This window comes from Phanerochaete carnosa, assembly GCF_000300595.1.
Source record: "Phanerochaete carnosa HHB-10118-sp unplaced genomic scaffold PHACAscaffold_2, whole genome shotgun sequence".
Taxonomy (NCBI): domain Eukaryota; kingdom Fungi; phylum Basidiomycota; class Agaricomycetes; order Polyporales; family Phanerochaetaceae; genus Phanerochaete; species Phanerochaete carnosa.
In genome coordinates this window covers 2,736,612-2,763,030 of record NW_006767629.1, presented here as the reverse complement: position 1 = coordinate 2,763,030, position 26,419 = coordinate 2,736,612, and the positions used below count along the sequence as shown (strand labels likewise).

Here is a 26,419-nt window from a genome sequence, read left to right as displayed (position 1 = left end):
GGCCGCTGGGCACCAGCTACCCTCGACCATCATGCTCGCCTCGACGCTCTCTCGAAGAAGGCTGCTCCAGACATGTTTGCGAAGTAGGCCGCTGCAGCTCAGAGGCTACGTGGTGCAACCGCCGTCCGGCAAGGACGAGGGAGAGCTCAACATTCATAACAAGCTGAACGACAGGTTCGACCCGACCGAGCTCGCGGTACAGGATGTATCCGGTGAGTAGCTATCATCGTGGCCACCGCGGTTCATCTCAAGCTAGAAATTCTCTGTAGGCGGCTGCGGCACGTTCTATGCCATCTCTATCACGAGCGAAGCTTTCCGAGGACTGCCCACCATTAAACAGCATCGCTTAGTCAATGGGGTCTTGAGGGAAGAGATAGAAGGCATTCACGGCTTGCAGGTGCGCATTCGGCGTTTTTCGCTGCTTTCCTCCTATTAACAGCATTTACGCTTCCCAGCTGAGGACCTCCGTGTCGGAATCGTCGTAACAGCTTGCTTTCACTCTAGACATCGTTCCCATACGCGCATCTCCGTGTTTGCCAGCCCGAAAAGACGTATTATTGGTCCCCATCGGTGTGCCGTCGATTGCGGGCCATGTACGTATGCTACAGGTGATAAATATACATAGAATCGTAATCCTTCGAGGAGAGTGCACGATAAACTAAGCGTTCGAGTTGATGAAGGCATCCAACTCAGCGTCCAGGTCTTCCTGTGTAACCTTCGGCCGTTCATGTCTTTGCCCACCCCGGCCCTCTCCGTGCCTCCCACGTGCCCGTACGGGAACATCGCTCGACGAGTCGTCTGCAGCGTCAAAACGATCCCCTTGGCGAGCCCGCCTGGGTAGCGGGTTTGTTAATCGTGACTCGAGCGATGTCGTTGTTCGTTCGAGGAGTGATCGCTTTCGGCTTGTATCGACATAGTCTGCGTGCATCTTGGACGGCGGGGAAGGTGGCGCTGCAGGGTCATCCTCGCCTTCCGCCAGGAACGCGTCCAGTTCATCGTCCAAACGCGCCTTCTCTTTCGCGACTCCGACCTCGCCCAAGTCCACCCTCTGTCTCTTGTTAGACCAGAGATCTTCCTCATTCTTTCCCGCGCTTCTCCCGTACTTCTTGTAAAATTGACTCTCCTTGTTCGCTCCTCGCTTTTTCACGTCGCTAGTCAAAGCCCACCGCATACTGACTGTGCCTTTCAACCCATCCCCCATTCCCAAAGTTTTGGTTAAGCGTTCTTTTGCTGGCCACACGTGCACCGGTATTGGCTTCGAAGTAACGAACCCTTCGTCAGAGGGCTCTTCGGTATATGACTTTGTGAGAAGGCGGAAACCGGCGCGTGCCGCTGACTTGCTAGGGAAGACGAATATGCACGTTGTATCGTCTATCCACTCGAGGCCGATGGGGTGCGCATCAAAGTGCGTGGCATATGCAAAGAGGTTATCGGTAGGAAGCTGAGATATCGGCGTTCCTTGCAGGAGGATTGCGTTGTCTCTTAAGGATGGGTCGGAGACGTCTACAACAATGTACAATCCAGTCAGTAATAGCAGAATGCACTACACGAGAGAAAAATATACCTTCTTCCATGTCATCAGGTACATCTTCCTCCTCATATTTCCGCTATTAGCCACGTTACGCGCAACCATGTACGCGTTTGTTGAAAGTGTAGCCAGATCGAAGGAAGTCGCTTCACCATTAAACAAAGCATCGCGCTAGCAAATTCTGCTCGCGCACCTTGCCCGTCTTTGCAAGCGCATCAGAAATGAGATACACCTTGGTTTGTCCTATGCGTCCCGCAAGCGACGGCTGCTCCGCGTCGGCGTCCACCGGTTCGGTGGTTGGCGGGGGCGGCAGGTTCTCGTACGGAACCGAATCGTCGTAGGAAAGACCAGGATCAACAGGAGCGCTGGTGTGTGTGTCTTCTTCGAGGATATCCATGACGATGAGGTGTGACGGTACGTCGCGAGACTTGTTGAGGCTGTCAGAGACCAGAATGAAATGAGATCTTGCAGCGTCTCGAAGTACGCGCCAAACCTCGTGGTGGCCACGTGGGAAAGCGCCAGCTTCCTCTCGGCGCCAACTTCGCGTCCTTTGCTTCCTGTCTCTGTCATATCTCCAGACCACCCGACACCGCCGGTCTTTTTCACAGCAGAATACTGCAATGGCCGAAGCAGAAGAGGCCCTTGTGGTAAACAAAAACAAACGGCATAGGAAGGATAAGCGTAAATTGCTGTAGAAGTTCGTTATTAGTTGCATTAGGCTAATATCTGCTCTTGACCAGCATGGGATACTGACGACATCGACCAGTAAGTGTTGACTTTACTTCTGTTCTGGCTTATTATAAATAACCTGTCTCACAGCGTAAGCCTCTGGTCTGCTGTCAAGCTTCCAGATGTCGACTGACCTCCGGTGCAGTGGCAACTCGACCCATTCAAGCCCGAGGATAACAAAGGTGGCACGTTCACTGAAGAGTCTTCATTTGCTACACTCTTCCCCAAATATCGCGAAAGGTATTTGCGGGAGGTGTGGAGTGCCGTTACAAAGGCACTCGAAACACATGTAAGCGTGTTCGAGACGCTTTCGCGCATTCGCCTCTTCTCATATGGCTATTTCGCAGGGTATCGCTTGCACATTGGACTTGATCCACGGCTCCATGTCTGTACGGACGACTCGTAGGACATATGACCCCTACATTATTCTCAAAGCTAGAGATATGATCAAGTTACTTGCTCGTGGCGTCAACATCGGTCAGGCCGTGAAGATACTTGATGACGCTATTGCCTGCGACATTATCAAGATCGGGAACATTGTTCGGAATAAGGAACGATTTGTGAAACGGCGGCAGAGGATAATTGGTCCGGACGGCAGCACGCTGAAGGTACGTTCACTTGAGTCAGTAGCCGTGGTGCAGGTCCTCATGTTCATGTACGCCAGGCTATCGAGCTCTTGACCCAATGCTACGTCTTGGTGCAAGGAAGCACTGTCAGCGTAATGGGCCCATATAAGGGCTTGAAGGAAGTCCGGAGAATTGTGCTTGATTGCATGAAAAACATCCATCCGATCTACCGCATCAAGGTATGCACTGCGACTAGCGTATATGCGCCCTTTCTCGCCTACGTTCACTGAATATCCTTAGGAACTCATGATTAAGCGCGAACTGGCGAAGGATCCTGCGTTAGCGACAGAATCATGGGATCGCTTCCTACCGCAGTTTCGCAAGAAACATCTCAAGACCTCAGAAAAGACGGCAAAGAAAAATGAGAAGTTGGCAGAGAAAAACACGGCGAGAGAGACGGCCGGTCTTCCACCAATCAAGTTGACGAAGGAGGAGAAAAGGAAGAAGGTCTACACACCATTCCCGCCGCCACAGCAGCCTCGCAAAGTGGATGTGCAGCTGGAGTCCGGAGAGTACTTCCTCAAGTCGAAAGAGAAGGAGGCTCGCGAAGCCCGGCGCAGGAAAGAAAAAGTACGTTCCCTTATGATTGAACACCTCAATGAAATATTGATGTGGGATATCTTCAGCAAGAGGAGGTTACCGCAGAAAAACAGGCAAAACGTGCAGAAGCATTCGTTGCGCCTGCAGAAGTTGCCGCACCGACTATCGAGGAGAAGCGAAGGAGAAAGCGTGAGAAAGTGCGCGACGATGAGGGCGAGGCTGAAGACGACAAGTCTAAGCGTAAGAAGAAGAAGCGTCGTACTGATGAGGAGCCGTAGCACTTTATTGTATATCTCTGTTTTTTTCGTGCTCTTCAGTGGCTATGTCGTTAGACACCGGTTTCCGGAGAACTGCCGGATCCGGAATGAGACTTACTGGCGGGCGGGACGCCGAAGCGCGTTGTGTTCTGCTTTTACTCTACCAGCTCGTTGCGGCTTAGTCGTGGGCTCGTGCCCTAAAATCTTCAACGGACACTTACCTTATGTTTTGAAGCTAGACTAGACTGCAACGACCAACATGAACAAAAATCCTTTCGCTGTTCCTCAGGCAGCATACACTCCTCAGCAACCTCCTCTCCCTCCTGGTCCACCTCCGCCTCAGCCGACACAGCCGGACTATTCCGCGTATTGGGCGGCAGCAGCGGCGGCGTCTGCAGCGCAGAATCCTCAGGCAGCGACGCCGGGCTACAACCCTCAGTGGTCTGTTCCTCAGCCAGCACAACAGCCCGTGCCTAGGCCACCGCCAGAGCAGTCTGCGCTTTATGCGAATTATGGCTATGGAAATCAGCACTGGCAGCAGCAGCAGCAACAGCAGCAACAACGGCCTCCTCAGCAGCACTTTCAGCCTCCGCCGCCTGTAGTCCAGCCGCCTCCGCCTCCTCCACAGCCAGGGTATAATCCGTATCAACCTCAGGCTGGCACGTATCAGCAGCCCTATGTGCCCCAGGCGGCACCTCATGTCATTCCTCAAGTTCCCTACACGCCCCAGGCTCCTTCGGTTCAACCGTTCCAACAGCAGCAACAGCAGTTCTTCCCGCATCAACAGAACAGGAACAACAACCGTAATAACTTGCATCAGTCCCCGTCGGGACATCTACCTCCTGCGAAGCGACAACGCTTCGATGGTCCTAACCAGCAGCGGGGTCCTCTACCTCCGCCTCCTCAGTTCCAAGTTCCGCCCCCGCCGCCCATGCAGCAGCCACCCACTGGCCCCATGGCTGGTCCGGCTGGCGGTGGCATGAATGGCCATCAAGGCCCGAATGTCGGACACGGAAGGGGAGGAGGCCCCGGTGCAAATCAAGTTCCGCTCGGTGGCCATCGTGGCGGTTTTGGCGGTGGCCGCGGCGGCAACATGGGTGGCGGTCGAGGTCGAGGTGGAGGAATGGGTATGAATAGAGGGGGCAACCGCGGTGGGAGGGGTGGCGGCATGTACAACAACATGGGTGGCAGAGGTGGCGGTCCTGGGCAAGGTAGCAGCTTCAGAGGACATGGAAACCGGGGGTTCGGCAACAGGGACAACAGGAGAGGTGGGTCGTTCAATGCTGGCGCGGGGCAAAACTTCCCCCACGGAAACCCTCCAACACAGCCGGCGCAACAGCAGCCACCGCATGGTCCTCAGCAGAACTTCTCTGGCTCATTCCGCGGCCGAAACCAAGGCTATGCAGGCGGTCACTCTCGTGCCGGACGGCACGACTCCGCGGCGTTGCATAAAGATTCCTCGATATCTTCTACCGTTTCATCTGGTAAGAAGGACGAGAATCGGCGGACTCTCACAGATTTCAAGATCGTTGGGCTCGAGATACAGGACCTGGATTGGAGCTGGGGGACTGTGCTCAGACCGTCTGCCGTAGCGGACGTCAAGGAAGAGCTTGATGATTCTCGTCCTCCTCTCGCTTCTGAGGTGGCAGAGAGCGAATCTATCGAGCAGAAGCCCGTTGTCGATTCCAATGCTGGTACCGAAGGTCCAGCAGAATCGGCTGACGTGACTATCGCTCTGCCAGAGCCGTCGCAGTCTGCTGTTCCCGACGCCACTCCAGTGAAAACTGAGGGTAGCTCTGCTCTGCCTCCTCCACCGTCACGTATCCGCATCTACTTCCATACCCCCGTTACTGCCGATGATGCGCATGCCGTTTCCACTCAGCCTTCTTTCTCTCATGGGTCGGCATCCGAATCAAGCGTTAGGAAGGGCAAGCGAAAGAAACTCGAGGATGACGATGGAGACATTGAAGATGGTCGCGGTCCTCCGCCCCCGCCCCCTCAGCACTCTGGGTTTGATCATGAGGATTCGAGCGTTGGCGCTGGGCCCGACTTTGAGGCTCTAGACTCTACTGTGGGGAGAGACAGTGCGGCCCCTAGTGTTGCGGAGACTACTAGTGAGGGTGATTGGCTCATGGCCGCTATTGGTGAAGATGAAGGTGCAGATGGAGAGCAAGCACATCCCGAAACTGAGGATGTGGACGCTGAAGGGGAGCCGGACGATTATGATGGTAAGCATCGTTTTGCATGGGAGAGACTGTACAACATGTGGACGAGATGGTCTATTCCTATGACCTCGTCCTCATCGCTAATGCTCGTTTTCTCGAAGGCAATGACTATGATGAAATGGACACACAGATGCACGTGGCTGAGTCGGACCAGTCCCACTTTGAAGGGGACGGCCTTCACAGTGAAGATGCATCTGCTCGTGACAGCGGCAGCGTCCCGCCAGGCCTGAGCAGCCATCTTGAACCGTCTCATGGAGAGAGTGGCTCACCTCATGGTGACCAAGTTGGCAATGCAGATGCGAATGCACCGTCCGCTCCCCCAGAGCAAAATGCGTCTGCAGCTCCTCCGCCTCCCGAAGGCGAAAATTCCTCTCCTGCTGTCGTTTCTCCTGCCACCGAGCCTGCTCCCGCTGCTGAGCCAGTCACCCAGTCCGCTGGTGATACTGACGGAAGTTCTAGTGTACAGACTGAGCAGCAGGCGAACGGCACCACGGGTACCCCGCACCCTCTTCAAGCGGTCTCGTCGATCGCCACGATTCCCGATACCGAAGCACAACCGGTCGACCCTCAAGACTTCCCTGCGGCTCAACATCTTGACTCTCAACAAACGCCCGCGTCGCACGGTATCTCTGTGGAGGCGACCCAGTTGCTGGAGCCTCCATCCGACCCTTACGATCCGGAACATCCACCGTCATCCGAGACTTCCTCAGTAACGATGAATGCGTCCCCTACAATTACCACAGCGCCGCCAAGCGAAGAGCCTGTGCAAATTGTGAAACCAGAGGCCAATGGTGTCCATGTACCTTCCGCCAATCGGCTGTCCATCTCGTATGCCGCAGGCACGAGACGAATGGTTATCGACGCTACTGTTGTCGAGAAACTGAAGGTTTTCCGATCCGAAGCCCGTATCGAAGTATACATGACGATCAGCGAGGACAAGGGGCACCTTAAGGGCATCCTGGTATGCAGTTCATCATGTCTCATGTTCTATCAACGCTAAGCTTTCCTCAGATCGAAGGCACAACGGAAGGCTCAACCTCGTACACAGCACTTGCAATTCCCCAGAATTCAGAGGACGATCAGACTGTTCCGTCATTCAGGAAGGCGACTCTCCCTCTTCAAACTGTTCTTGTCGCGTATCTTGATAAGGAACGACCGCTTTCGGAGCCCCGTTGGGTAAAGACTGGTGACGTCCATGACTGGCTGAAGAGTATGTTTGGGCGTATGTTCTGGGTAGCTGGCGAGGCCGCCGATGGCTGGGAGAAGAAAATCGAGGTTGTGGACCCCGATCCCGTAAGTCGTCTCTGGTTATGTTCACAAGTGTGGATTTTTGACCTCGCTGCGCACCAGCCACCGACTATCTGGACTGTCCTCGAGGCTTGGGCCGTCAACTCCAACGTCGGCGTGCAGAACGAGCGGCAGCGCTTCTTGCGCACCCACATGACAGAGACAGACAACATTCTCGAGGTTCTGCTCCGCCTCGTGCGGGGCGAGCGCGCGTCGTACTCGCAGTCGGCGCCGGTCATCTCTGCACCGAGCGTGTCGGGCCCGCTGCTGAGCGCGCTCTCGCAGGGATCGGCGCATGCCGCCCAGCAGACGCATGTTTCCCTCGCCGTCCTGGCGATCTTCCGTCTTGCCGTCGAATTTGCGAAGAAGGCGGTCGGGGACGAGGGCAAGACCGAGGTCGAGGAGCGCGTTGGCGAGATCATTCGTTGCCTGCCGTCGCATCTCATTTATAAGAGCCTTGACGGCATCTTCAAAGAGTGGCGCGTCGAGAAGAAGGGCGGGCGGTGAAGCAGTCGACAGTCATTTGTGATCTCTTGTTGTTTGCTTGCGACGCGATGTCGAATCAACCCCTCTTGCGCTCTCCCTTCCGAGCCCGCTCGTGTGTGCGATAAAGTATTTGAGAGACACATTCACAGGCCGCCTACATGGTGTCTTACACGGGTAAGCATTATGGTGGTATCTACACTAAAGAGTCCTAGAATCCCGTTGTTACCCAAATAGAAAGTCCCAAGTTCCATCTAGTCATCGTCACTGTCATCGCTGCTAGAGGTGTCGTCATCATCTCCCCACATATTGTCGTTGTCACCCTCTTCATCGAGGTCACTGGCGAACCGGTTCATGCTCACGGGGTGCCGCCCCTCAGATGGCATGGGTTGGTTCTCGACGACGGGCGAGATCTCGGCGGCAAGGAAGTCTTCATCCTCGTCTCCCCCTAGGTGCTGGTTCAGCTCTTCTGCGAACATGTCCTCGTCGATTTCCTCTTCGACCTCTTCGATCTCTTCATGTCGGACGGTCGGCTCAGGGACTATCTCTTCCATTGTGATGGAGCGTGGCGCGATCGACGGAGGAGCAGATACAGGTGTCGGTGTCGGTGCAGGAGGCGGAGCTGCTGCGGGTGCTGTTGCGCCGGTCTGGGCAGTCGGAAGGACGTCATCCCAATCCTCCTCCTCAGAATCATCCGCCGCGGGCGCAGGCGCAGATAGAGCAGGCGGCAACGACGGGGTAACGTTCGAAGGGCCGGGAAAAGCCAACGACGACGGCTTACTGCTTGGGGGCTTGCTAGGTAAGGTGGAAGACGACGATGGCAATGCGAAATCTGAGCCGCCGGGAAAGGCAAGTTCCACTTCTTTCTTCTTTGGCGGAGGCTGCAGCACCGGTGGTCGTGCTAGCGGAGGCGATGGCCTCGAGCGTTTGGGTGGAGACGGTTGCACTGCCGGTTCCTCTGGCCGATCGCGCTTTTTCGCAGGAGCGGATTTAGCTACCTTCTGGGTCGCTGTCGGTGGAGTCAGTGAGGGTTTCGGAGAGAGTGCTACAGTGGGTTTAGGTGGGAGCGGATGTGTCGGCGGTGTTGGCGGTTTTGGGGTTGGAGGTTTTGAAGCTGAAGATTTTGGAGTTGGAGGTTTTGAGGTTGGAGCTGGAGCAGTGGGCTTGGCTCGACGGGCTGCTACGACTTCAGCAAGGGTCATTTTCTTAGTTTGGGCAGCTTGAGGCGGGGTAGAAGCTGCAGGAGGTACCGGTACAGTGGAAGGCCGGGACGAGGCAATGCCCCGTGGACGCTCAACGATCTCCCCCTCGCTTTCCTCTTCTTCTTCCTTACGAGGTGGCGGAGCTGGTGCTTTAGGCGGCGGCACCTTCTTCCGGAACATGAGCACCTTAGGGTCCTTCTTCTGTGGCGGCTTCCTCGCGGGCTCCGGGGCTGCAGCCTTGGGTGGCAAAGTGCGGGGAAAATCTTGCATGAGCTCGCCTTCCAATTCGGCCTCGAGTTGTTCTGCCGCTGTCCTAGGCTTTATTCTCTTCTGCATGATCTGTGTGGATTGTGCTAGTGGTGTGCTGTCAGGCGAGGACGCTGACGTGGATGCTATAGATGAAGGAAGGGCTGCAGTGGCAACAGTTAACTAGGATCAACGGGAAAGGTGGGTGACTTGGTACGCACGCGACGCACTTGAGGAGGAGATCATCTTGATAGAGCTCTGGTACACACGTGTTGATATACCTTCGAGACCATCTTGGTACTCAATCCACCAATTCAAGTAGGATTGGCGGTGATACAGGCCCTTCGCTGCACCTCGGCGATGTCGATAGGCCTGGATTATATTTTGGGGTGTCGTCAGCTGTTTTTCGTCTGGAAGTTCCCTTGCCTATTGCCGATGTCACGCTGGTCTGTCATAAGCGGTACCTGCCTGTGGCCCAGCAACAGTAGTCATGTTCTCTGCCCGCTTGCACAATAAACACTGGTGGTCTTTGCGCTTCAGGCTGACGGTCGAGAACTGCGGTCGCCTTCGTGGCGCATCCGGCAACAAGCGCCCATAAGGATAAAAGAGCTACCCGTGCGACGGCAGACCGGAGGCCTTGGGCGCTTGGGCGCTTGGCCCGCGCTCGCGACATCAAGGCTTCTGCATCTCAGCCCTTCCGTCTTGTCCTCTGCCTTACCTCCCACCACCACCCATCTTTCCGAGCCATCCCTCCGCAGCGATGGCGGAGCGCACCGCGAGCTCCTGGATGCCAAGGCAAGGCAGGCATTCAGTGACCGTCGGCCCTTCGCTTCAACGTACTCTCAAGGCCCGGAAGAACGAACCGCCCCCCAATGCCAAACACGAACGTCACTATTACGCCTTCCGCTGTCCGTATTGCATTATTCTTGTTGATGTTCGTGGCGTATCAACTTGCTCATGACGCGCATATATAGACCAGTTCATGCCAGAGTCGGTGGACCTGGCTAAGCCCGGTACTGCACAGGTACGCAAAGGTGAGGAGCACAAGAATGTGAACCTACAACGCGGCTCCGTCAACGTATGTGGCCCTCTCTTACTTGTTTAGTGACTTGCTGACATGTTACGTCGTTCTCAGAGCGACGATGAAATACATCAATTCCATGGCGTCGAGACTGCCTCCAAAGAGTGGGACTGTATACTGATCTATGATGAAGACTCGAAAGTAAGCAAGTCGTAACTTCTGTCCTGATGGTGATTTCGAACAGATTTGTTCTGCAGATGTTCACTCTCGAGAAACTAGACTCTGCAGTGCGCTTCATTTATGACAAGAAGCAATCGAGATCTCAATTGCAGGCCGGAACAGAGACACCGCATCCCGATTGTATTGCTCCTTGTTAGGATCATCGTCCACCTGACACGGCACTGAGTGCATGATCACAATAGGGGCCGTGGCACTCACCTCTGTCCAGTTAAACTTCTTCTTGAGCATGGTGAAGAATCTCTTGTCCGCCTTTCTTCGCTTCTTGTAGCAAAAGAGGATTTCGGGATCACCGCGCGCGGCAAGCTTGTCCAAAGTTTGCACAAGTAACGGAAAGGCCGGCTCAAAGTAGACGCAGTCAGCAGCTAGTATGATGTCGAAGCGAGGCAGATCCGATGGAAGTGATTCTCCCCTACCAAAGCAAGGTGAGCAGCGCATCGTGCTTGAATATGAAACGAAACGTACCAGTTAAGCTCCATGACGGACACGCGATGTGAGAGGTTGTTTATCTCGACATTGTGCGCCATGATTCCGAGCAAGGGTCTGTCATAATGTCAATCAGGCATGCATCTGCCGGGAACCGGACGTACGCTTGGTCCGTTATCCAGACCTGGGCACCAAGTACTCCTGTAACCAACCCGACCAGCCCTGTCCCGCTTCCGAGCTCTAGCACGTTCTTGCCTTTCAAGGAACCTCGCCTGCACACGTACGCGGAGAGAATCTGTGCACAAGCCAAAGCGTGCCGTACAGCGAGGGTAATTATGGCGAGGCGAGGCGTCGATTACGGACCTCTCCTGCGAGCCATGTTATGCCGCCACAGCCTGGCGAGGCGTCGGTGAGGAGGCGGATTGAAACAGGGTTGGGGACACGGCCGCCTGCAGAGGGGAAGGCAAGCTGGAGATCCTCGTTGTGTATCGAGGGTGGCTGGGCGGGCACGAGGCCGAGCTCGCCGCCGTTTCTGAGATGCCGGAGAGGGTCTAGGGTATCGAATTGTTCTTCGAGTTCGAGTTCGCTGGCCATGTTGGCTTGATAGTGCAACGTGGGGGAAGAGAAAGAGGCCGTAGGCGAGCAGAGTGCATGTTCGCGGAGTACGAACTGGTTGAGAGGCGTGTATCAGAAAGGAAAGCGAGGTCAGTGCAAGCGTCATTGGCCTCATGCCTGCACACTCGGCGTCCTGCGCTTTGCGAATCTCTCACGACCCTGCCGAGCTCAATTCGAACCTGCCCTATTTATTAACTAATCTCATCCTAATCTCCCTCTTCCCCTCCCACCCTCACCTCTATCCTATACCGCCCCCGACCCCCTCGACGGTGAGTACAGTGACCCCCTGTCAGCCCCATAGCGTGCTCATGACCGCCCGTCCATACATGTCTCATCACTTACCAACGCTCGCTGCTATATAGAGTCGAGCCGCCTGGGTTTGTTAATTACTCGACGGAAACCTTAGTCTGTAAATACGACCTTCACGTTCGCTATGTCCGTCCCAGAGTATCACGAAGCCGTCTTCAGATGGTGAGTCCGTCGTCTCGTACCTCCGGGGTCCGCTCTGAACCCGAAGTAGGCCACATCCCGGAGCCAACGATGTCGTCGTCACTGGTGAATTCGATGCCGTGAGTTCTACATTCATCCGAACAGCATCCGAGGCGCTGAGCTTGAGACCTGTAGTGGTCTTGTTCCCGACATCTGTCGCGCACCGACTCTGGCAGGTTCGAGGGTGCGGTACCGGTCCCCTGGGGTCGCAAGGTCGCTTACAAGTACGTTGTCGACGGGCGATGGACGACCACCGACGATCAGCCCACCGAGTGGGACCCACAGGGCTTTGTAAACAACGTCTACAGTGCCCCTGCTCGCCCTGCTACTCCTCAGCCACCAGCCCCTGAACCCGAACCTATCGCTGGGCCGCAGCCTGCAGGCTACGTTAGCGGGGCGATCTCTACTGTCAAGGACGCTGCTGCGGCCATGGTAGAAGCAATCGCTCCTGGCACAACCGAAACAACGCAGCCGACGCATGCGATCGCGGCCGACGAGTCAGAGGGGGTTGCCCTTGAGACTGCTCGAGCTGCTCACGAGGAGCCAGCCGCGGAGGTGGCGGAGTCTGCGCCCTCAGAGGCCGCACCCGAGCCCGAAGCGCAGACGGAGACCCCTGCTCCCGCTCCGGAGGGGCCAACACCGCATGAGGAGCTCACCGCCGAAGCTGTCCTACCCCAGCCCGCCGAGCAGACTGAAGCGGCGCCTAACGTCCCAGTCCCAATCCTGCCATTGGCCGTGGAAGACAAGGATAAGCAGCTCGAGACGACTGTCATCGAGGGCACGGCCACCAGCCAGCCCGAGGCCGCTGTGGAACCATCTACCCACACCCCCGTAGACGTACCCGCTACAAATGGGCATGCTGGGAAGATTTTGGAAACTATCATTATCGAGGGCTCTGCCATCAGCGGGCCGGAATCCGCTGTTGAGCCGTCGACACATACCCCCGCTCCTCAAACGCCAGAGACTGCTACCTCGAATGGCACTCTGGTCGAGCCTTCGACCCATACCCCCGCTGCGCCCACCGACCAGACGGAGAAGCCTGCCGCCGTGAACGGTACGGGAGCCAAACCAGAGACTATTTCATTACCACCTCCTACTCCCGCAGAGATCCCGCTGCCAACGACACCGAGCTCGAACGGCAATGGGAAGACCACCCCACCGCAGCCATCCTCCACCGCGACAACCCCGCAGGCGTCGCCGCATAAGGAGCACAAGCGCGCCTTCCCGACGTTTGGCAAGCACCGGAGGACGTCCTCGATTGCGTCCGTCAGCACACATGGCACGGACGAGCACGGCGCGACGAATGGTGCCGGCGGCAGCCCCGCGGGCACGCGCCGCAAAAAGCGGACCAGCATTTTTGGCAAGATCCGCGACATATTCTCGGACTCGCCCAAGAAGTCGCGTGAGTAGGCCCTGATAAACCTGCGGGACGGTGGATGTAAATTTGCCACGACTAATATGCCAAGGTCATCTGCGGAGGACCTATAGATGTTTACGTTCTTCTCATGACCCGATACGGCATTTTCTCTTACGACATTACTTATTCTCTCTCCGATACTCGATGCCCCTTTGTCCCTGTCCCTCTTACTACCTCTCAGTCGTGCTATCCGTTTGTTGTCCCATGTTGTGTTCTGGAATTCCGTTTCTGTACCTTATAGTAGTTTTTACTCCGGATTTCTCTCCCTCTTTCTATCTTGACTTCTCCTGTCATTTCCTGTCGTAGTAATATATCTCGTTCACGTAAACATATTTCACTACATTTGTGAATGAAGCTCCACAGTGCTTGCAGGATAGGGGGCTTGAGTAGGAAGTTGCATGTTATGTGGCCCAAGCAAACGCGCCATCGACCGCATTGACGGCGTGCTTCTGTTTCGCTCTCCAGATGTATTGGTCGCTACACAGTAGATGGGAAACAAACTCTTAGAGCAAGGACAGGGAGGAAGGACCAGTGAGGTATATCCACGAGGACTACAACTGACGCGCACCGTCAGTGTCACCAAACGAAGAAAAAGAGTCCGAAATCTCGTCAAAGGAGGCCTTCAAGACCGCGGTGTCCGTAACACAACCCAAAGCTACTCGGAAGGATGATCACTGCCCGACGGACGGCGCTGGGACGGATGACGCTGGGACGGTCGTCCAACCGAGGACAATTACGGTGCCATTGTTGACTGGGCCGGTGAACATGTTGGGTCCGCCGAGCGCGGTCACGACGGACGTAGACCCAGTCGCGGCATTGTCGTTTCCGGAAGACGCACCAGCAGTCGCGGTAGGGGCCGCACCAGCGGCGGAGGCGGCAGCTGCGCCAGACGGCGGGACGGTTAACGTCGTCGGGCTGGCGGAGAGGCTCGCGAGGATCGAGCTCTCCTGGTCCGGCGTGATGGTCGTGACGGACGTGCTCGAGCTGACGGTGGCAGACACGGTCGACGAGCCCGAACCAGAGGAGCCGGAGCCAGAACTCGACGAGCCGGGGAGCACGAGGCCGCTCAGGTCATCGGGGACGGTGTCGATGAAGGCCATGGTGGGACCTGCGATAAGGTCAATCGTCGCTTGTTCGATGATGTCGTTTGCAAGCGGCTGGTCGTCCGAAGTGATATACAGCGCGACGGGGCCGTCGATGCCTTGAGGGACGATACACTGATCGTACGGGAAGGTGAGGGCGATAGGGGCACCACCCACTATCATCTGGCAGAAGAGACCCTGGGGGAAAGTCAGCTTCTGGCTGAGGAGAGAGCGGCGGCGGCTTACATCGGTGCTACCGTTGATGGCGGTAGAAGAGAAGGTCAGGGAGGTGCCCGGGGCAACGGTGCCCGTGTTCGTCACGGTAAGCGTAGGGTTGGCTAAACAGGTCTCAGTCGGTATTTCCCTGCGTCAGGTGTCAATGCGTACCGGGAACACCGAGATCGCAACCAGAGATGAACTGGCCAGCGACGGCAAGAACTTGCGACGGCGTAAATGCAATATCAAATGCCTGTGGTATCGCGCTACCGCCATTGAAGATGTTCAATACGGTCTGGTGGCGGGCCTCCACTGTCAAGATGGTTGCTGCGTCGGTAAGCAACACAGGATCATCAAGGAGATTCGCGGCGCCGAGATAGGCAGCAACACCCAGATTCTCTACAACGCGGGCGGTGGCCGCCATGGTCGTCACGTCGGTGAGGACCGAGCTGAAGTCGAATAAACATCCACTAATCGGTTGGTCTCCCAAAGACTGGATGGTAGACTGCACAAGGCGTTTAGACCAGGACGTGCAGACTTGGTAGGGATTTACGTACCGTGAGCACCGTGGTGTGTGTACTTTCATCGCTCTGAATAGCTGTGAATTGTTGTATGGCAATCTCGGCTGTGGCAAATCCTGCTGTGATGAAATCGATCTCTTGAAACGTCTGTAGTGCCTCCGTATAGAATTGCGTCTCGAGCTGCTCAAGCACTTGAGCAAATTCTAGAGCCCGAAACAATTAAGTTCATATTTTGTGTCTGACAAAAAGTGAGCAAGACTCACTCAGAACCAAAAGATCGTTCGCGGAAGCCGTCCTCTTGAAGGGAAGGGCCGAAACAAGGAGGGGTGCCGCAAGAGCAACGAAATTGGCCGAGAAGCGCATGACTAACCTTGAACTCGAGCTGTCAAAGCGAGAAGGGCCTGCCTGAGAGCGAAAATGAAAAGTAAACGAAAAGGGTTGACCAGGGGCGCTACCGGGCAGCCCAAGAGAAAAATCTGTAAAAAGGTCACGACGAGAGTCAGCGAAGAGCACCGCAAGACGTACCGCAGGCAAAGGCGAGAAGGAAGATGGGTTGCTGAACTTACCGCCCTTGGCTACGTCTTATACTCTTGCAGATTGGATCGATCACTTTCTTCGACCGGGGAGACCGGTATCGACCATTTGTATCCCCAGGCGGATTGGCGTTGTCATGGCAACGAGGAACACTCCGAGGTGTTTGGGTTAAACTCATGCCTCGAGTGTGTGCTTACCCTGAATTGTCACCGCACCCGACCTGATATCCACTGCACAGTCAATGCAGAAAGCCTCTGCCACAAAGCCCGAGCGGGCGCTTGACGCTCACGTCCAAGCCCTTCGAACCAGCCCAACCCAAGCTGAACGCAGTGTCCTTGGACTGATGGAAACCGTGGAAAGCCACAGCTGATCGTCACCTAGGTGGTGGCCCAAGGTTCCGGTATCCTATGAAACCGCATTATCTTTTGCCACGAGTACACATCTTCGACAACTCCGCCACATCACATCACATCGAATAATTACACAAATCTTCGAGGGACTGATAGAACAGCCACTCTCGTTATGCGTCTCAAAAATCCTCACCTGCCAGCCATCTAGAGACCATTGCAAAAGACTCTGCTGGCTTATCGTGAGGAACTGATGGGTCGGCATGGTCAGCACAACAACCAGTGATTTATCAGACATTGGTTGGACTTACCCATATGTCCTGCTTCCCTCACGGTTGCGAACGTTAATGGCCCAGCAGCCTTCGTCTCGCCCGCCTTATGTCCATCGACGAGCCAATCACGCCATCCCGCTATGTCGTAGGCATCCTTGCCCGTCCACTCTAGCTTATCTACCCAGAGCTTGTTGGCGACCCAGTTGCATTGCCAATCATACGTGCCCGCATAAATCAGCATGCGGATACTGCGTTCCAGGAGGCCTGCGACGTAATGTTGAGAAGGAACCGCCCATTTGTCCAAGCGTGCGAGGAAGCGCATGCCAACTTCGGGGCTGCATGATGTGAAGTTGCCTGGCGACTCAGCACCCAAAAGTTTTCGGACATCGTGGCGATCCAGGAAGGAGGCAATGGCCGAGTTCTCCAGATAGCACAGCGAGTTTCCAAGGCACATCTGTGAAGGTCAGTTCGATACAATGAGAGGCCAGTGCTTGACAACCGAACCTTGGAGACGTCGTACACGTTTCTTCCTGTATGCCACTATGAGAACCAAGACGCGAGCAGTTGCGACCCGCTTACCGCTTTCCCAATAGCCAGTACTGAGGAATGAGTCGCAGAAGTTCACAGCTGCGCGACAATTGATCTCGTCCAGCTGGTCAATGCAGCCGTTATACATGGCGGCATTGCAACGACGAAGCTGTGATGTACAGTCAACGATATGTCAACACCGAGGATGGAAGAGAAATACACACGGCAATTTTCATTTGAACACAGGTGCTGATCTTCTGGAAAGGGACTTCGAGAGCAGCCGTACCGCATTCGATTTCGTAACGGCCATCATATATACTGAAAATCTATCAGGAACGCACTGAAAAGCGACACTGAGGAAATGCACGAACGTAGACACGTCTGTAATTCCGTTTCCAATGAGGACACTCTTCATATTGATTGTCGAAAGGCCCTTGGCTTTCGCAAGTTGGTTCTGGTCATAGATATAACTAGCAAAGGCAGGAAGGTATCGTCCCTAAGAGGAGATGTCAGCTGTCATTGGCTCGTGCATGTATTCTTCTTATCTTACACCATAAGACTCTCCAGACAAATGGAGCGGTCGCCCTGCAAATTCTTTGAAGGTTTCAAAGAATATGCTGATGAAGGCATGGACGTTCTTTGCAGCGTCTTCGGTTGTCTCGACGCTTTCGCCGTAATCAGCATAGGAGTAGCCAACGCCAACTCTGGCATGGATTGAGAAAACCCCGAAGAGCCTCGACAGATGATGATCTCACGGCTGATCCAGAAAGAAAATGTTTGCCTCGTTGTTCCAGGAATATGGATTCCAAACGGTGCCATTCGCCGACACATTCTTCATGTCGATATTGCAAGGACCTGTCACACTCTGTTATTGATGGCCTCCCGTAACAAGAACTGATGTACCCAGCTCCATGAGTAGGCCCGTAGCAGAGGAACATCCAGGACCTATCTTCAACATGAACGCGAATACTACTTCGAGGGGTCATCAAACATACCTCCGTTAATCCACATCATAACGTCGTCTTTTCCGACACATCAGCACTGAGTCAACAAGGCGCACCGGCTCCATACCTTTATCAGGGTCTCTGCGACTCTCGAAGAAGTAGAAGAACATATGCTTGGCGCCATCGTCTACGTCAAGGTAGCCGGTGTATACGCTATGGTACCCATAAGGTCACGCTGATGTAAAGATTGTAGAGGCTCACTTCACAGTAGGGTCGCAGAAATCTGTCTTCTTCACGCGTACCTGATGACGACGGAAACTGGGGTGTGTGAGAGTCGTATATTCGTCTTGTGCGGTCACGACCGCGGACAAGGTCGACGCGTTCGTGCCCGAGCCTTGGCCGCACACGCGTTGAACTGCACTAACAGCAGCCAGCGCAACAAGGGAGACACTGAACAACCTGAACATGGCGGTCAGGAAGGCAGCGGACGGCACTCGCTATCGTTGACTCTTATACCGAATTCCCAGCCTGAGAGCCATGTGCAAGTCTGGGTTTAGGCGCCAGACGGCGCGCAGGCGCTTTCGGCAAGTTCGGGATATTTCCCGTTTTGAACGAAAGTTTCACGCTCTCGCAAGAACCCAAAATTTCCGTTGAGCGCAAGCAGTTGCTACTCACTGCTGCTTGAACATCGGGACCAGCGCCGGCAGTTGGCTTTCTTTTCTTTTCTTGACTTTCTCTATCTTAATTTCGTGGCGAAAAAAAATGCTGGTCCTCTACGAAACCTCGCTAGGGTACTGTCTCTTCAAGGTCACCGACTCTCAAAAAGCCTCGAGCGAGAATGTATGGGAGGAGTTTGAGACGCCTGAGCAGGCGAACAAATTGTGAGCATTCGAGGTGCCCTTGCACGCGGGTGGAAATGATTCTCAACGTCTGCCGCATCGTGTAGCCTGAAGCTCAAGTCCCTCCATCGCTTCACCTCTACTGCTACCGCTGTGGAGGAAATTACTGCCATCCAGGAAGGCAAGCTCGGAAAGGGCCTGAAGCAGTTCCTTTCGGATGAGATCGTAAACAAGGGCAAGGGCAAGGGCAAGGAGCAGCTGCTGGTCGCCGACCCCAAGCTCGGTGCGCATGCCTCTTACTCGAGGCTCCGCGACCTTTCTAACATAGTACTCTAGGTTACTCGATCACTAAGAAGCTTGGAATCAAGGTGATGTCGGGCAGCATCGAGGAAGCATACACGGAGATGTTCCGTGGAATTCGTGCGCAACTTGCTACTCTCCTCGATGGCCTTGACCCGAAGGATCTCGCGACCATGAGCTTGGGTCTTAGTCACTCACTATCACGGTACGTTTGGAGGCGCTGGGCTGACTATGTGATAGCCTAACTCTTCAGCTTGTCAGGTTCAAGCTCAAGTTTTCCCCTGACAAAGTTGACACTATGGTTGTCCAAGCTGTCGCGCTTTTGGATGACCTTGACAAGGAAATAAACATTTACGCCATGCGTGTCAAGGTTTGTCTCTGCTAATTTGGTTCCCTCGACTTGAATGTCTTAACTCACATTGAATAGGAATGGTACGGATGGCACTTTCCAGAACTTGCCAAGATTATTGTCGACAACCTGGCGTACGCGAAAGTCATCAAGGCAATGGGCTTCCGTACAAACGCTGCTATTACCGACTTCTCTGCCATTCTTCCTGAGGATCTCGAGGCGACGGTGAAAGCCGCTGCGGAAATATCTATGGGTACTGAGATTTCAGAATCAGATATCGCGCACATACACACCCTCTGCGACCAAGTCATTGCTATCACTGCCTACCGCCAGCAGCTCGCAGAGTACCTCCGCAACCGTATGAACGCGATTGCGCCTAACCTGACAGCACTTGTTGGCGAGCTCGTCGGCGCGCGCCTCATTAGCCACGCCGGTAGCTTACTGAGCTTAGCAAAGCATCCAGCGTCCACTGTCCAAATTCTTGGTGCCGAGAAGGCACTCTTCCGTGCGTTAAAGACCAAACACGACACACCCAAGTATGGTCTCATCTACCACGCTTCTCTCATTGGTCAGGCACCACCAAAGCTGAAGGGGAAGGTTGGTGCTTGTCTTACAGTGCGCGGGAACACTGTATTGACATATTAACACGTAACAGATGGCTCGTATGGTCGCTACAAAAGCCGCGCTTTCAATACGTGTGGATGCTCTCACAGATACGGACGGCAAGTCCGAGCCAACAGCCCCTTCAATCGGTATTGAAAACCGCGCCAAGCTTGAGGCGCGTCTCCGTGCACTTGAGCAGGGCAGCGACGCTGCTGGTGTTCGTGCAGCGCGCACAGGTCCAAAGCAGTCGAAGTTCCAGATGCGGGGCGAGACATCGACATATAACACCGCTGCGGATGCTGTCGACCTCATGCCAACACAGCGTGAACCCATGGAGACGGCTCTTCAAGCAGCATTAGACGTGAAGGCGGAGAAGAAGAAGAAGAAGAAGGAAGAGAAGAAAAAGAAGAAGGCGGAGAAGGCGAACGTAGAGGCAGAGGCGGATGAGGACGAGGACGAGAATAAGATGGATGTGGATAGTGAGGTGAGTCCGAAGAAGCGGAAAGACAAGGTATGTTTATGCATCCCCCTCTTCCTTGGGCCACTGTGTGTGCTCACTCATTATTTGTAGCATGAGGGCGAGACCGAAGAGGAGCGCAAGGCGAGAAAAAAGGCCAAAAAGGAGGCCAAGGCGGCTGCGCAGGCCAACGGCGACACATCAGGGGAACCATCAAAGAAGAAGCGTCGAAAGTCCGAGGCGTAGCACGGTGCTCTTAGGTGTCTATCTATCTATCGTACTCTCTTGCTGCATGTACATTCTGTCGCATATTCCTCATGTTCTCGTCTTTACGCGCACACATGAAACGACACCGGTGGCAGACGTTAACGTTGCGCGTTACCGCCACAGCCTGGCGGATATAATCAAGCGCCGAAGAACATCTTACGATGTTTTATTCCTAGGCCTTCTCGGATGGGAATTTCTCGTTCTGGTTGCTCACCTCCCGTTGGCGAAGTCAGAACCTCTCTCACGCGCGTGTCCACTCACCCACGTCCGACGACGACACCTCCCCTCACCCTGCTCCCCCCTCTCTTTGAACGTGAACAACCATGTCTGCCCCTCGGCCCATCATCATCGTCACCGGAGCGAACAGGTACGTACAATGCGTGCTGCACGAGGCAGTTTACTCACCAACGACCTGGGCTTCAGTGGAGTTGGCTTTGGAGTCTGCCAGCGACTGCTCAACCACCTCTCACAGAAGTTGCCACCAGATGCTGAGCCCCAGTTCAAGTCTCTCTTCCCCGGCAAAGCACCACAAGACACCGCACCGACAGAGTCCTACGATGAGTTGACTCTCATCCTGGCATGCCGCAATGAAAAGAAGGCTCTCGCCGCGAAGCGGACGCTGCTACGGAGGCTCGACCGCTACATCGTCGTGGAGAAGAGGAAGCCTGGCTATGACGGACACGCAGAACGCTTCCGAGCGAACCTAGAGATCAACTTCCACTGTGTAGACATGTCTGTTGCCAGCTCGACGTTCAAATTTTGCGAAGAGATCAGGAATACGTACGTCCTGGGCACGCTGCACTTGCTGTATTATTGACGACGTGTCTTCGCTTGCGCAGGTACCCGTACATCTCACACCTCATCTGTAATGCCGGCGGTGGATTTTGGTCAGGGGTAGACAAGTTACTTGCTTGCCGACAGATCCTGGCCGTTGGACTGTGCCTGTCAATTACGATTCCTGCTTTTAAGTTACAACACAGCGGGAAAATAAGCGGAGATGGGCTTGGCGCCACATGGCAGGGCAACGTCTTTGGCCACTACGTTATGGTACGTCCTCGTCCCTTGTGGCTAAGAAGAGCCCCGCGAACACTTCTAACACCCGTTCATGCAGTACCGCCAATTCAGACCTCTCTTCGAAGCGTATGCAGCGAGGTTTTCGCAGCCTGCCCGTCTACTTTGGATGAGCTCATTGGAAGGTCAGCCCCGTTGGTACGACCATAGCGACTGGCAGCTCGTGAAGACCAACCGGTCGTACGAAGGCACGAAATACCAGATAGATATAATCGCCAGCAAGCTGAATCAACGGAGCTTTGAGCCTGGTGGCGAGAGCAACGTCGTCCGGCATTTCCTGGTGCATCCCGGCATTGTTCATAGCAATATGACCAACGGCATGGTCGACATCTTCTTTGACACTATCAAAGTCGTCCTTTTCTACGTCGTGAGTCCTGATATCTCTGTCTTGACCTGGCAGACTCTGATCCTTTTCCCAGGCTCGACTGATGGGCTCACCAAACCATCCGGTTGTTCCCTACACCTCTGCCGTCTCTGCAACTCACTTGGCACTCGTCTCGATACTGGCTATCCCAACCAGTCTCCTTGCATTCGCACATCGACGCTCGAAGGGTGACACACCATCGTCGTGCTGGGACGACAGCCTTGCGACGTGTAAATTGTACGAAAATGGCTTGCAATCAGCGAATGAGGCGCGCGAGGCCGAGCAGCGTGGCGAATTCGTCCCACTCAAGTTCGGCGCTGAATGCGATCGGTGGGGCCGCGGTTACGTCGGCGTGATGCCCGTGCTCGAGTGGAAGAAGAACGAGAAGGAAAGCGAATATATTATTGAGAAGTGCGAGGGTATCTATGACGCATTTCACAAACTTCATGCAACAGGCGAGAAGACGAAGGCAAACGGGCACGCGAACGGACGTGCAAACGGCAAGGCGAATGGTCATACCAATGGCTACGCAAACGGTCACGTTAACTAGACGGATAATATTATCTTCGCTTCAGATAGACTTTTTCACGATCCTAGACGCAAATTTAGCATATCCTCCTCTAATTCAAGTATACCATTCACGTACATACGCCCTCTACACCACCATAGCGTACCGGGGGGGAAGCAAGAACATTAAAATAGCAATGTCACGAAGCGTGCATTCTCAAACCAGAGTTCGTTATGAAATAGTTCCTACGCGTGTCTCCCCACTAGGCCTCTGGAAGTATGGTATAGTCCGAAGACCCTCTGGCGGTTGGTCCTCCTCCAGCATTTTCTTTCGAAACGCACGATCCGTCTACAACACGGCACAAATGAGTCTGGATACGAAACAAAGTCGAAGCGAAAGACCGACCACCGCAGCTCGGGGCATACCACGCTCAAGGCCTTCCAGTAAACTGCACGCCTTGCATAAATCATTGCTGGACATATAGCCGCATCGCTTGCAAATTTCTGCGGCAAGAGATGTGAGACACGAAACCAAGTCTGTATTTGAACACGGGACGTACGCTGAAGTTTCTGGGTCGCCTTTACCTCCTCCTTCACCTCAAATGCCTCACCCGAATGAATAATATCAATGATAGCGCTTGGTCGGGCAGCTTCGAGATCCTTGAGGAACGCGCGAGCATGTCCTCGATAAGCGTCCGGCGAATAGATGCACTCTGTTGAAAAGTAGTCGAGCTTTTTAAAGTACGCGTACATGACGATCTCCTTCTCGTAAGCGTACTTGAAGGGCTTGGAGCGCTTGATAGTATCATCGCCTTGAGTACATATTGATGTACATCGGCCTAAGCGTGCGATGTCTCCGCGCATGACTGTTGCAGCAATGAGTACTAGGTTGAAGCGTGAGTAGAAGGGCTGTTCATACTGTTCATGAGGACCGTCTCCGCAATGTCATCGGCGTTGTGGCCGGTCACAATGTGGTCAACATTCAGCATAGCTGCACCTCTGTCTAATGCCTGCCGTCGGAAGACGCCACAGAATGTACAGTTGTTCTTCTTGCCAACTTGGGAAACGATAGCATCCATAGTCCAGCCATAAAGCTCGTCGTAGGACAAGATCTTTAAGGGGATGTCGTACTGCTGCTGATTCCGCTTTACAGTCTTAAGAAAGCAGCTTAGAATCATGCCGGCCTTTACGTTAATATTCTGTGTACCTCGAGGGAATCATCCCTGTATCCGGTAATCCCTTCGTCGATCGAGAGCAGGAAGAGTTCGAGGCCATACTGATAGCGGTCATTTAGCGTCTTCATTACATAGGCCAGAACGGTGGAATCTATATGGGGCGGGTTAAATGTACCCTCTACGCAAAGGCCTGGAATACACACCTTTACCACCAGATGCGCCAATTGCTACCCGATCTCCCAGCTTGAAAAGCTTGGCCTCGGTGATAGTGTTGTGGACTTCTGTCTCAAAGACGTAGAAGAAGCAATCCTTGCATATCTGCTGGCCTGTCTTTGGTCGCTTGAGGATAGCTCTCGCCTGGTCGCATAACGCGCAATTCCTGGGCGGCATGATTGTACGAGTCAAGGTCGGTAATTTTCCACCCTCGGCGACGCCACAAAGGGCAGGACAATATTCGGCGTCTAGCCAGCAGCTGTGATTTTCCTCCGCTTGCCCGTCGATCTATTTCCTCTCGGCAGTTATAGGCCTCTTCACGCTTCAGCTATGCCTAGAGAGAACAGGAAACGAGGAAAGAAGCATAACAAGACCAAGGAGGATGCCTCCGTACCTCCTCCGCAGCTAGAGTATCAGCCAGAGCCGGAAGCGGGTCCTTCCTGGATAGTCTCTGGTCCTAGGTCGGACCAGTACAACGACGAGGCACCCTTTGGATACGTGGATTCGGAGGTCAAGGCATATTTTCGAACTGTAGACGTGCAACTGCGTGAATGGCAGGGAGAAGGCTATGCTGCCGTGGCGGCGGACGGCGACACCGACCCGAACGAAGGTGAAGTGAGCTACGGCTGCGACGCGTGAAGCACTATTCATCATACACACAGACCGCCGACTTTTCTTTGTTGCTGCACTTACCGAAATGTCCGGCAAGGAGAAGGAACTCGCCACTGATCCGGACTGTTCCACAATCCTGGAACGAATGGCTTACTCTATGGATGACTTTGCTAGACGGGTGTTCATGGATAGGCTGACGGGTTCGTAAGTACACATTCCACAATCTACGTTTTAGGTGTAGTCATTGACACACACAGGTATGAGAAGCTTCTAAAGCATCGGTTCGCGTCTCATGTCTGTCAGACTTTCCTTGAGGTCGCTGTAGACACAATTGGCAGAGAGGTATGACTTTCGTTTTTGGTAACAAGGGAAACGCTGAGTCTTGAGAAGTGCCGTGGAATAACACCACCCCCTCCTGAAGAGGCCGAAGGCGAGCTGCCTCTCATGAAAGGCATGGTACTTGAGCTCTGCGAGGTGCGAGAAACTCGCGGGCTGCATCGAGCCTGCTTACTGAACTCTTCCGTAGGAATTGCTTCCAAAATTTCCATCATTAATCATGGACTCCTTTGCTTCCCACCCTCTTCGCGCCCTCCTTGCGCTCATGAGACCTCAGTTATTCCCTGCTGATCAGCGTGCCTCGACTCTTCGCTCCAAGAAGAGCGCTGCCTATAAAGCGCGACAAGGATCTATGAAATCGGTCTTTACCGAAGTACAAGAGAGAGCTGCAGAACTGATCTCGGATATTCCGGACGAGTTTAAAGAGACCGCCATAAAGTTCGTTCGAATTATCAGGGAACAGCTCAGCGGCAATGAAATCCGTGCTTTGGCTGCCAGCCAAGTGGCGAGCCCGGTGCTTCAGGTACGCCGGCTTATATTCTTAGGTTCGTTTTGATTTCGCTCAGAGCTATAGCAGATGCTATTGGAAATTGAGGCCGAACAAAGCATGTCATATGAGCCTGAGTCGCTTTCAGATCACATCCTTGACGGATTGATTTCGAGACAGCGTGAGCAAATGCACGGCTCTAACGGAGCGCATCTGATAAATGTACTTCAAGTCCAGACTGAGTCTGCTCCTTACGAGCCCTCAGACTACGTCGGCACGTTACTCCGGGACCCAACATCTTCCCACCTCCTTGAGACACTCGTACGCCGCTTACCAAAGGAAGCATTTGACGCTGTGTGGTCTACCTACCTGGAGGGCAAGCTCGCTCGCCTTGCTGCACATCCTGTCGCGAACTTTGTGGTGGCACGGGCTCTAGAACACGCGTCTGAGGGGCAATTAGCTGAGGCCTGCGAAGAGCTCCAGCCGGTGGCAGAGAGGGTCTACAGTGCGTTTCATTTTATACCTTGGGGTCTCACTTTCTATCTGACCTAGACCACTAGAGTCTGCTCGTACCGGTGTGCTTCGGGCGACGGTCGACGGAGCGGCGACATTGAAAGCACACGAGTCTAAAGTCATCGCAGTCATCACCGCTGCCATTGGCGTTGACCTTGACACGCTGGGGGGACGCAAAGCGTTTCTACCTTGTGTCTTACGGCTGTTGACTTTGCTCGATTACGATCGAGCCTTAAAGGCGAAGGAGGCTGATGCTGATGCCCAGCAGCAGAACCCACAGCATCATGGCGGCAAGGGCAAGAGCCATCAGCGAAAAGAGAGTGCGGAGGAACCCATGGCCCCGAAGACACAGGGAGCCCTGTTGTTACAGTCAGTGCTTCAGCTTGATCCCCCACACAATCAAGTGGTTCTCGACAGGTGTGAATCCTCTTGACATGCTGTTTTGAGTCTGTCTAATCTGTTTATTCAGTCTATTTGCTCAATCAATAGAAGACGTAATTGCCATGGCACACGATGTTACCGCTTCGCGTGTCCTCGACGTGGTCCTTTCATCT

At 54.3% G+C, this 26,419-nt stretch overlaps 11 protein-coding genes across 11 annotated transcripts; 5 read left to right on the top strand and 6 right to left on the bottom strand.

The window, feature by feature from the left end:
• Positions 1–10: 10 nt before the first annotated feature.
• On the bottom strand, positions 11–1,975 carry PHACADRAFT_181596 (uncharacterized protein). Its single transcript, XM_007392101.1, has 3 exons — positions 1,722–1,975; positions 1,565–1,607; positions 11–1,503 (listed from the first exon to the last, which is right to left on the bottom strand). The coding sequence occupies exons 1-3, from the start codon at positions 1,923–1,925 to the stop codon at positions 659–661; spliced, it is 1,092 nt and encodes a 363-aa protein (XP_007392163.1). The 5' UTR covers positions 1,926–1,975; the 3' UTR covers positions 11–658.
• A 173-nt stretch (positions 1,976–2,148) lies between these two features.
• Positions 2,149–3,701, top strand: PHACADRAFT_191975 (uncharacterized protein; the record flags this gene model as incomplete). Its single annotated transcript, XM_007392100.1, has 8 exons — positions 2,149–2,209; positions 2,269–2,293; positions 2,348–2,366; positions 2,403–2,546; positions 2,605–2,865; positions 2,922–3,062; positions 3,124–3,453; positions 3,510–3,701. The coding sequence occupies 8 exons, from the start codon at positions 2,149–2,151 to the stop codon at positions 3,699–3,701; spliced, it is 1,173 nt and encodes a 390-aa protein (XP_007392162.1).
• Positions 3,702–4,069: 368 nt separating this feature from the next.
• On the top strand, positions 4,070–7,762 carry PHACADRAFT_181595 (uncharacterized protein). The gene is made up of 4 exons (XM_007392099.1): positions 4,070–5,908; positions 6,007–6,866; positions 6,917–7,198; positions 7,256–7,762. Exons 1-4 carry the CDS (start codon positions 4,612–4,614, stop codon positions 7,697–7,699), a joined length of 2,883 nt encoding a protein of 960 aa, XP_007392161.1. The 5' UTR covers positions 4,070–4,611; the 3' UTR covers positions 7,700–7,762.
• Positions 7,763–7,783: 21 nt separating this feature from the next.
• PHACADRAFT_250206 (uncharacterized protein) lies at positions 7,784–9,303 on the bottom strand. The gene has a single exon (XM_007392098.1). The coding sequence runs from the start codon at positions 9,211–9,213 to the stop codon at positions 7,930–7,932; it is 1,284 nt and encodes a 427-aa protein (XP_007392160.1). The 5' UTR covers positions 9,214–9,303; the 3' UTR covers positions 7,784–7,929.
• Positions 9,304–9,775: 472 nt separating this feature from the next.
• Positions 9,776–10,366, top strand: PHACADRAFT_205821 (uncharacterized protein). Its single transcript, XM_007392097.1, has 3 exons — positions 9,776–10,031; positions 10,098–10,201; positions 10,259–10,366. The coding sequence occupies exons 1-3, from the start codon at positions 9,884–9,886 to the stop codon at positions 10,358–10,360; spliced, it is 354 nt and encodes a 117-aa protein (XP_007392159.1). The 5' UTR covers positions 9,776–9,883; the 3' UTR covers positions 10,361–10,366.
• Positions 10,367–10,438: 72 nt separating this feature from the next.
• On the bottom strand, positions 10,439–11,401 carry PHACADRAFT_191971 (uncharacterized protein; the record flags this gene model as incomplete). Its single annotated transcript, XM_007392096.1, has 5 exons — positions 10,439–10,534; positions 10,583–10,793; positions 10,847–10,924; positions 10,972–11,102; positions 11,171–11,401. 5 exons carry the CDS (start codon positions 11,399–11,401, stop codon positions 10,439–10,441), a joined length of 747 nt encoding a protein of 248 aa, XP_007392158.1.
• Positions 11,402–11,664: 263 nt separating this feature from the next.
• PHACADRAFT_250203 (carbohydrate-binding module family 48 protein) lies at positions 11,665–13,676 on the top strand (the record flags this gene model as incomplete). The annotated part of the gene is made up of 4 exons (XM_007392095.1): positions 11,665–11,691; positions 11,785–11,893; positions 11,943–11,991; positions 12,047–13,676. Coding segments are annotated over exons 2-4 (1,358 nt in total), but the record flags the coding sequence as incomplete, so codon positions are not given.
• A 31-nt stretch (positions 13,677–13,707) lies between these two features.
• Positions 13,708–15,624, bottom strand: PHACADRAFT_250200 (uncharacterized protein). The gene is made up of 5 exons (XM_007392094.1): positions 15,411–15,624; positions 15,184–15,350; positions 14,798–15,131; positions 14,657–14,748; positions 13,708–14,608 (listed from the first exon to the last, which is right to left on the bottom strand). The coding sequence occupies exons 1-5, from the start codon at positions 15,508–15,510 to the stop codon at positions 14,000–14,002; spliced, it is 1,302 nt and encodes a 433-aa protein (XP_007392156.1). The 5' UTR covers positions 15,511–15,624; the 3' UTR covers positions 13,708–13,999.
• Positions 15,625–16,103: 479 nt separating this feature from the next.
• PHACADRAFT_250197 (uncharacterized protein) lies at positions 16,104–18,239 on the bottom strand (the record flags this gene model as incomplete). Its single annotated transcript, XM_007392093.1, has 12 exons — positions 16,104–16,278; positions 16,340–16,754; positions 16,805–16,830; positions 16,880–16,997; positions 17,053–17,146; positions 17,200–17,324; positions 17,379–17,532; positions 17,584–17,683; positions 17,732–17,773; positions 17,824–17,850; positions 17,900–17,985; positions 18,034–18,239. 12 exons carry the CDS (start codon positions 18,237–18,239, stop codon positions 16,211–16,213), a joined length of 1,461 nt encoding a protein of 486 aa, XP_007392155.1. The 3' UTR covers positions 16,104–16,210.
• Positions 18,240–18,386: 147 nt separating this feature from the next.
• Positions 18,387–20,676, top strand: PHACADRAFT_137574 (uncharacterized protein). Its single transcript, XM_007392092.1, has 7 exons — positions 18,387–18,653; positions 18,719–18,894; positions 18,948–19,116; positions 19,173–19,281; positions 19,339–19,857; positions 19,916–20,374; positions 20,435–20,676. The coding sequence occupies exons 1-7, from the start codon at positions 18,535–18,537 to the stop codon at positions 20,564–20,566; spliced, it is 1,683 nt and encodes a 560-aa protein (XP_007392154.1). The 5' UTR covers positions 18,387–18,534; the 3' UTR covers positions 20,567–20,676.
• A 1,495-nt stretch (positions 20,677–22,171) lies between these two features.
• On the bottom strand, positions 22,172–24,130 carry PHACADRAFT_137567 (uncharacterized protein). The gene is made up of 6 exons (XM_007392091.1): positions 23,908–24,130; positions 23,737–23,855; positions 23,449–23,683; positions 23,090–23,395; positions 22,936–23,033; positions 22,172–22,878 (listed from the first exon to the last, which is right to left on the bottom strand). Exons 1-6 carry the CDS (start codon positions 24,092–24,094, stop codon positions 22,762–22,764), a joined length of 1,062 nt encoding a protein of 353 aa, XP_007392153.1. The 5' UTR covers positions 24,095–24,130; the 3' UTR covers positions 22,172–22,761.
• Positions 24,131–26,419: the final 2,289 nt, after the last annotated feature.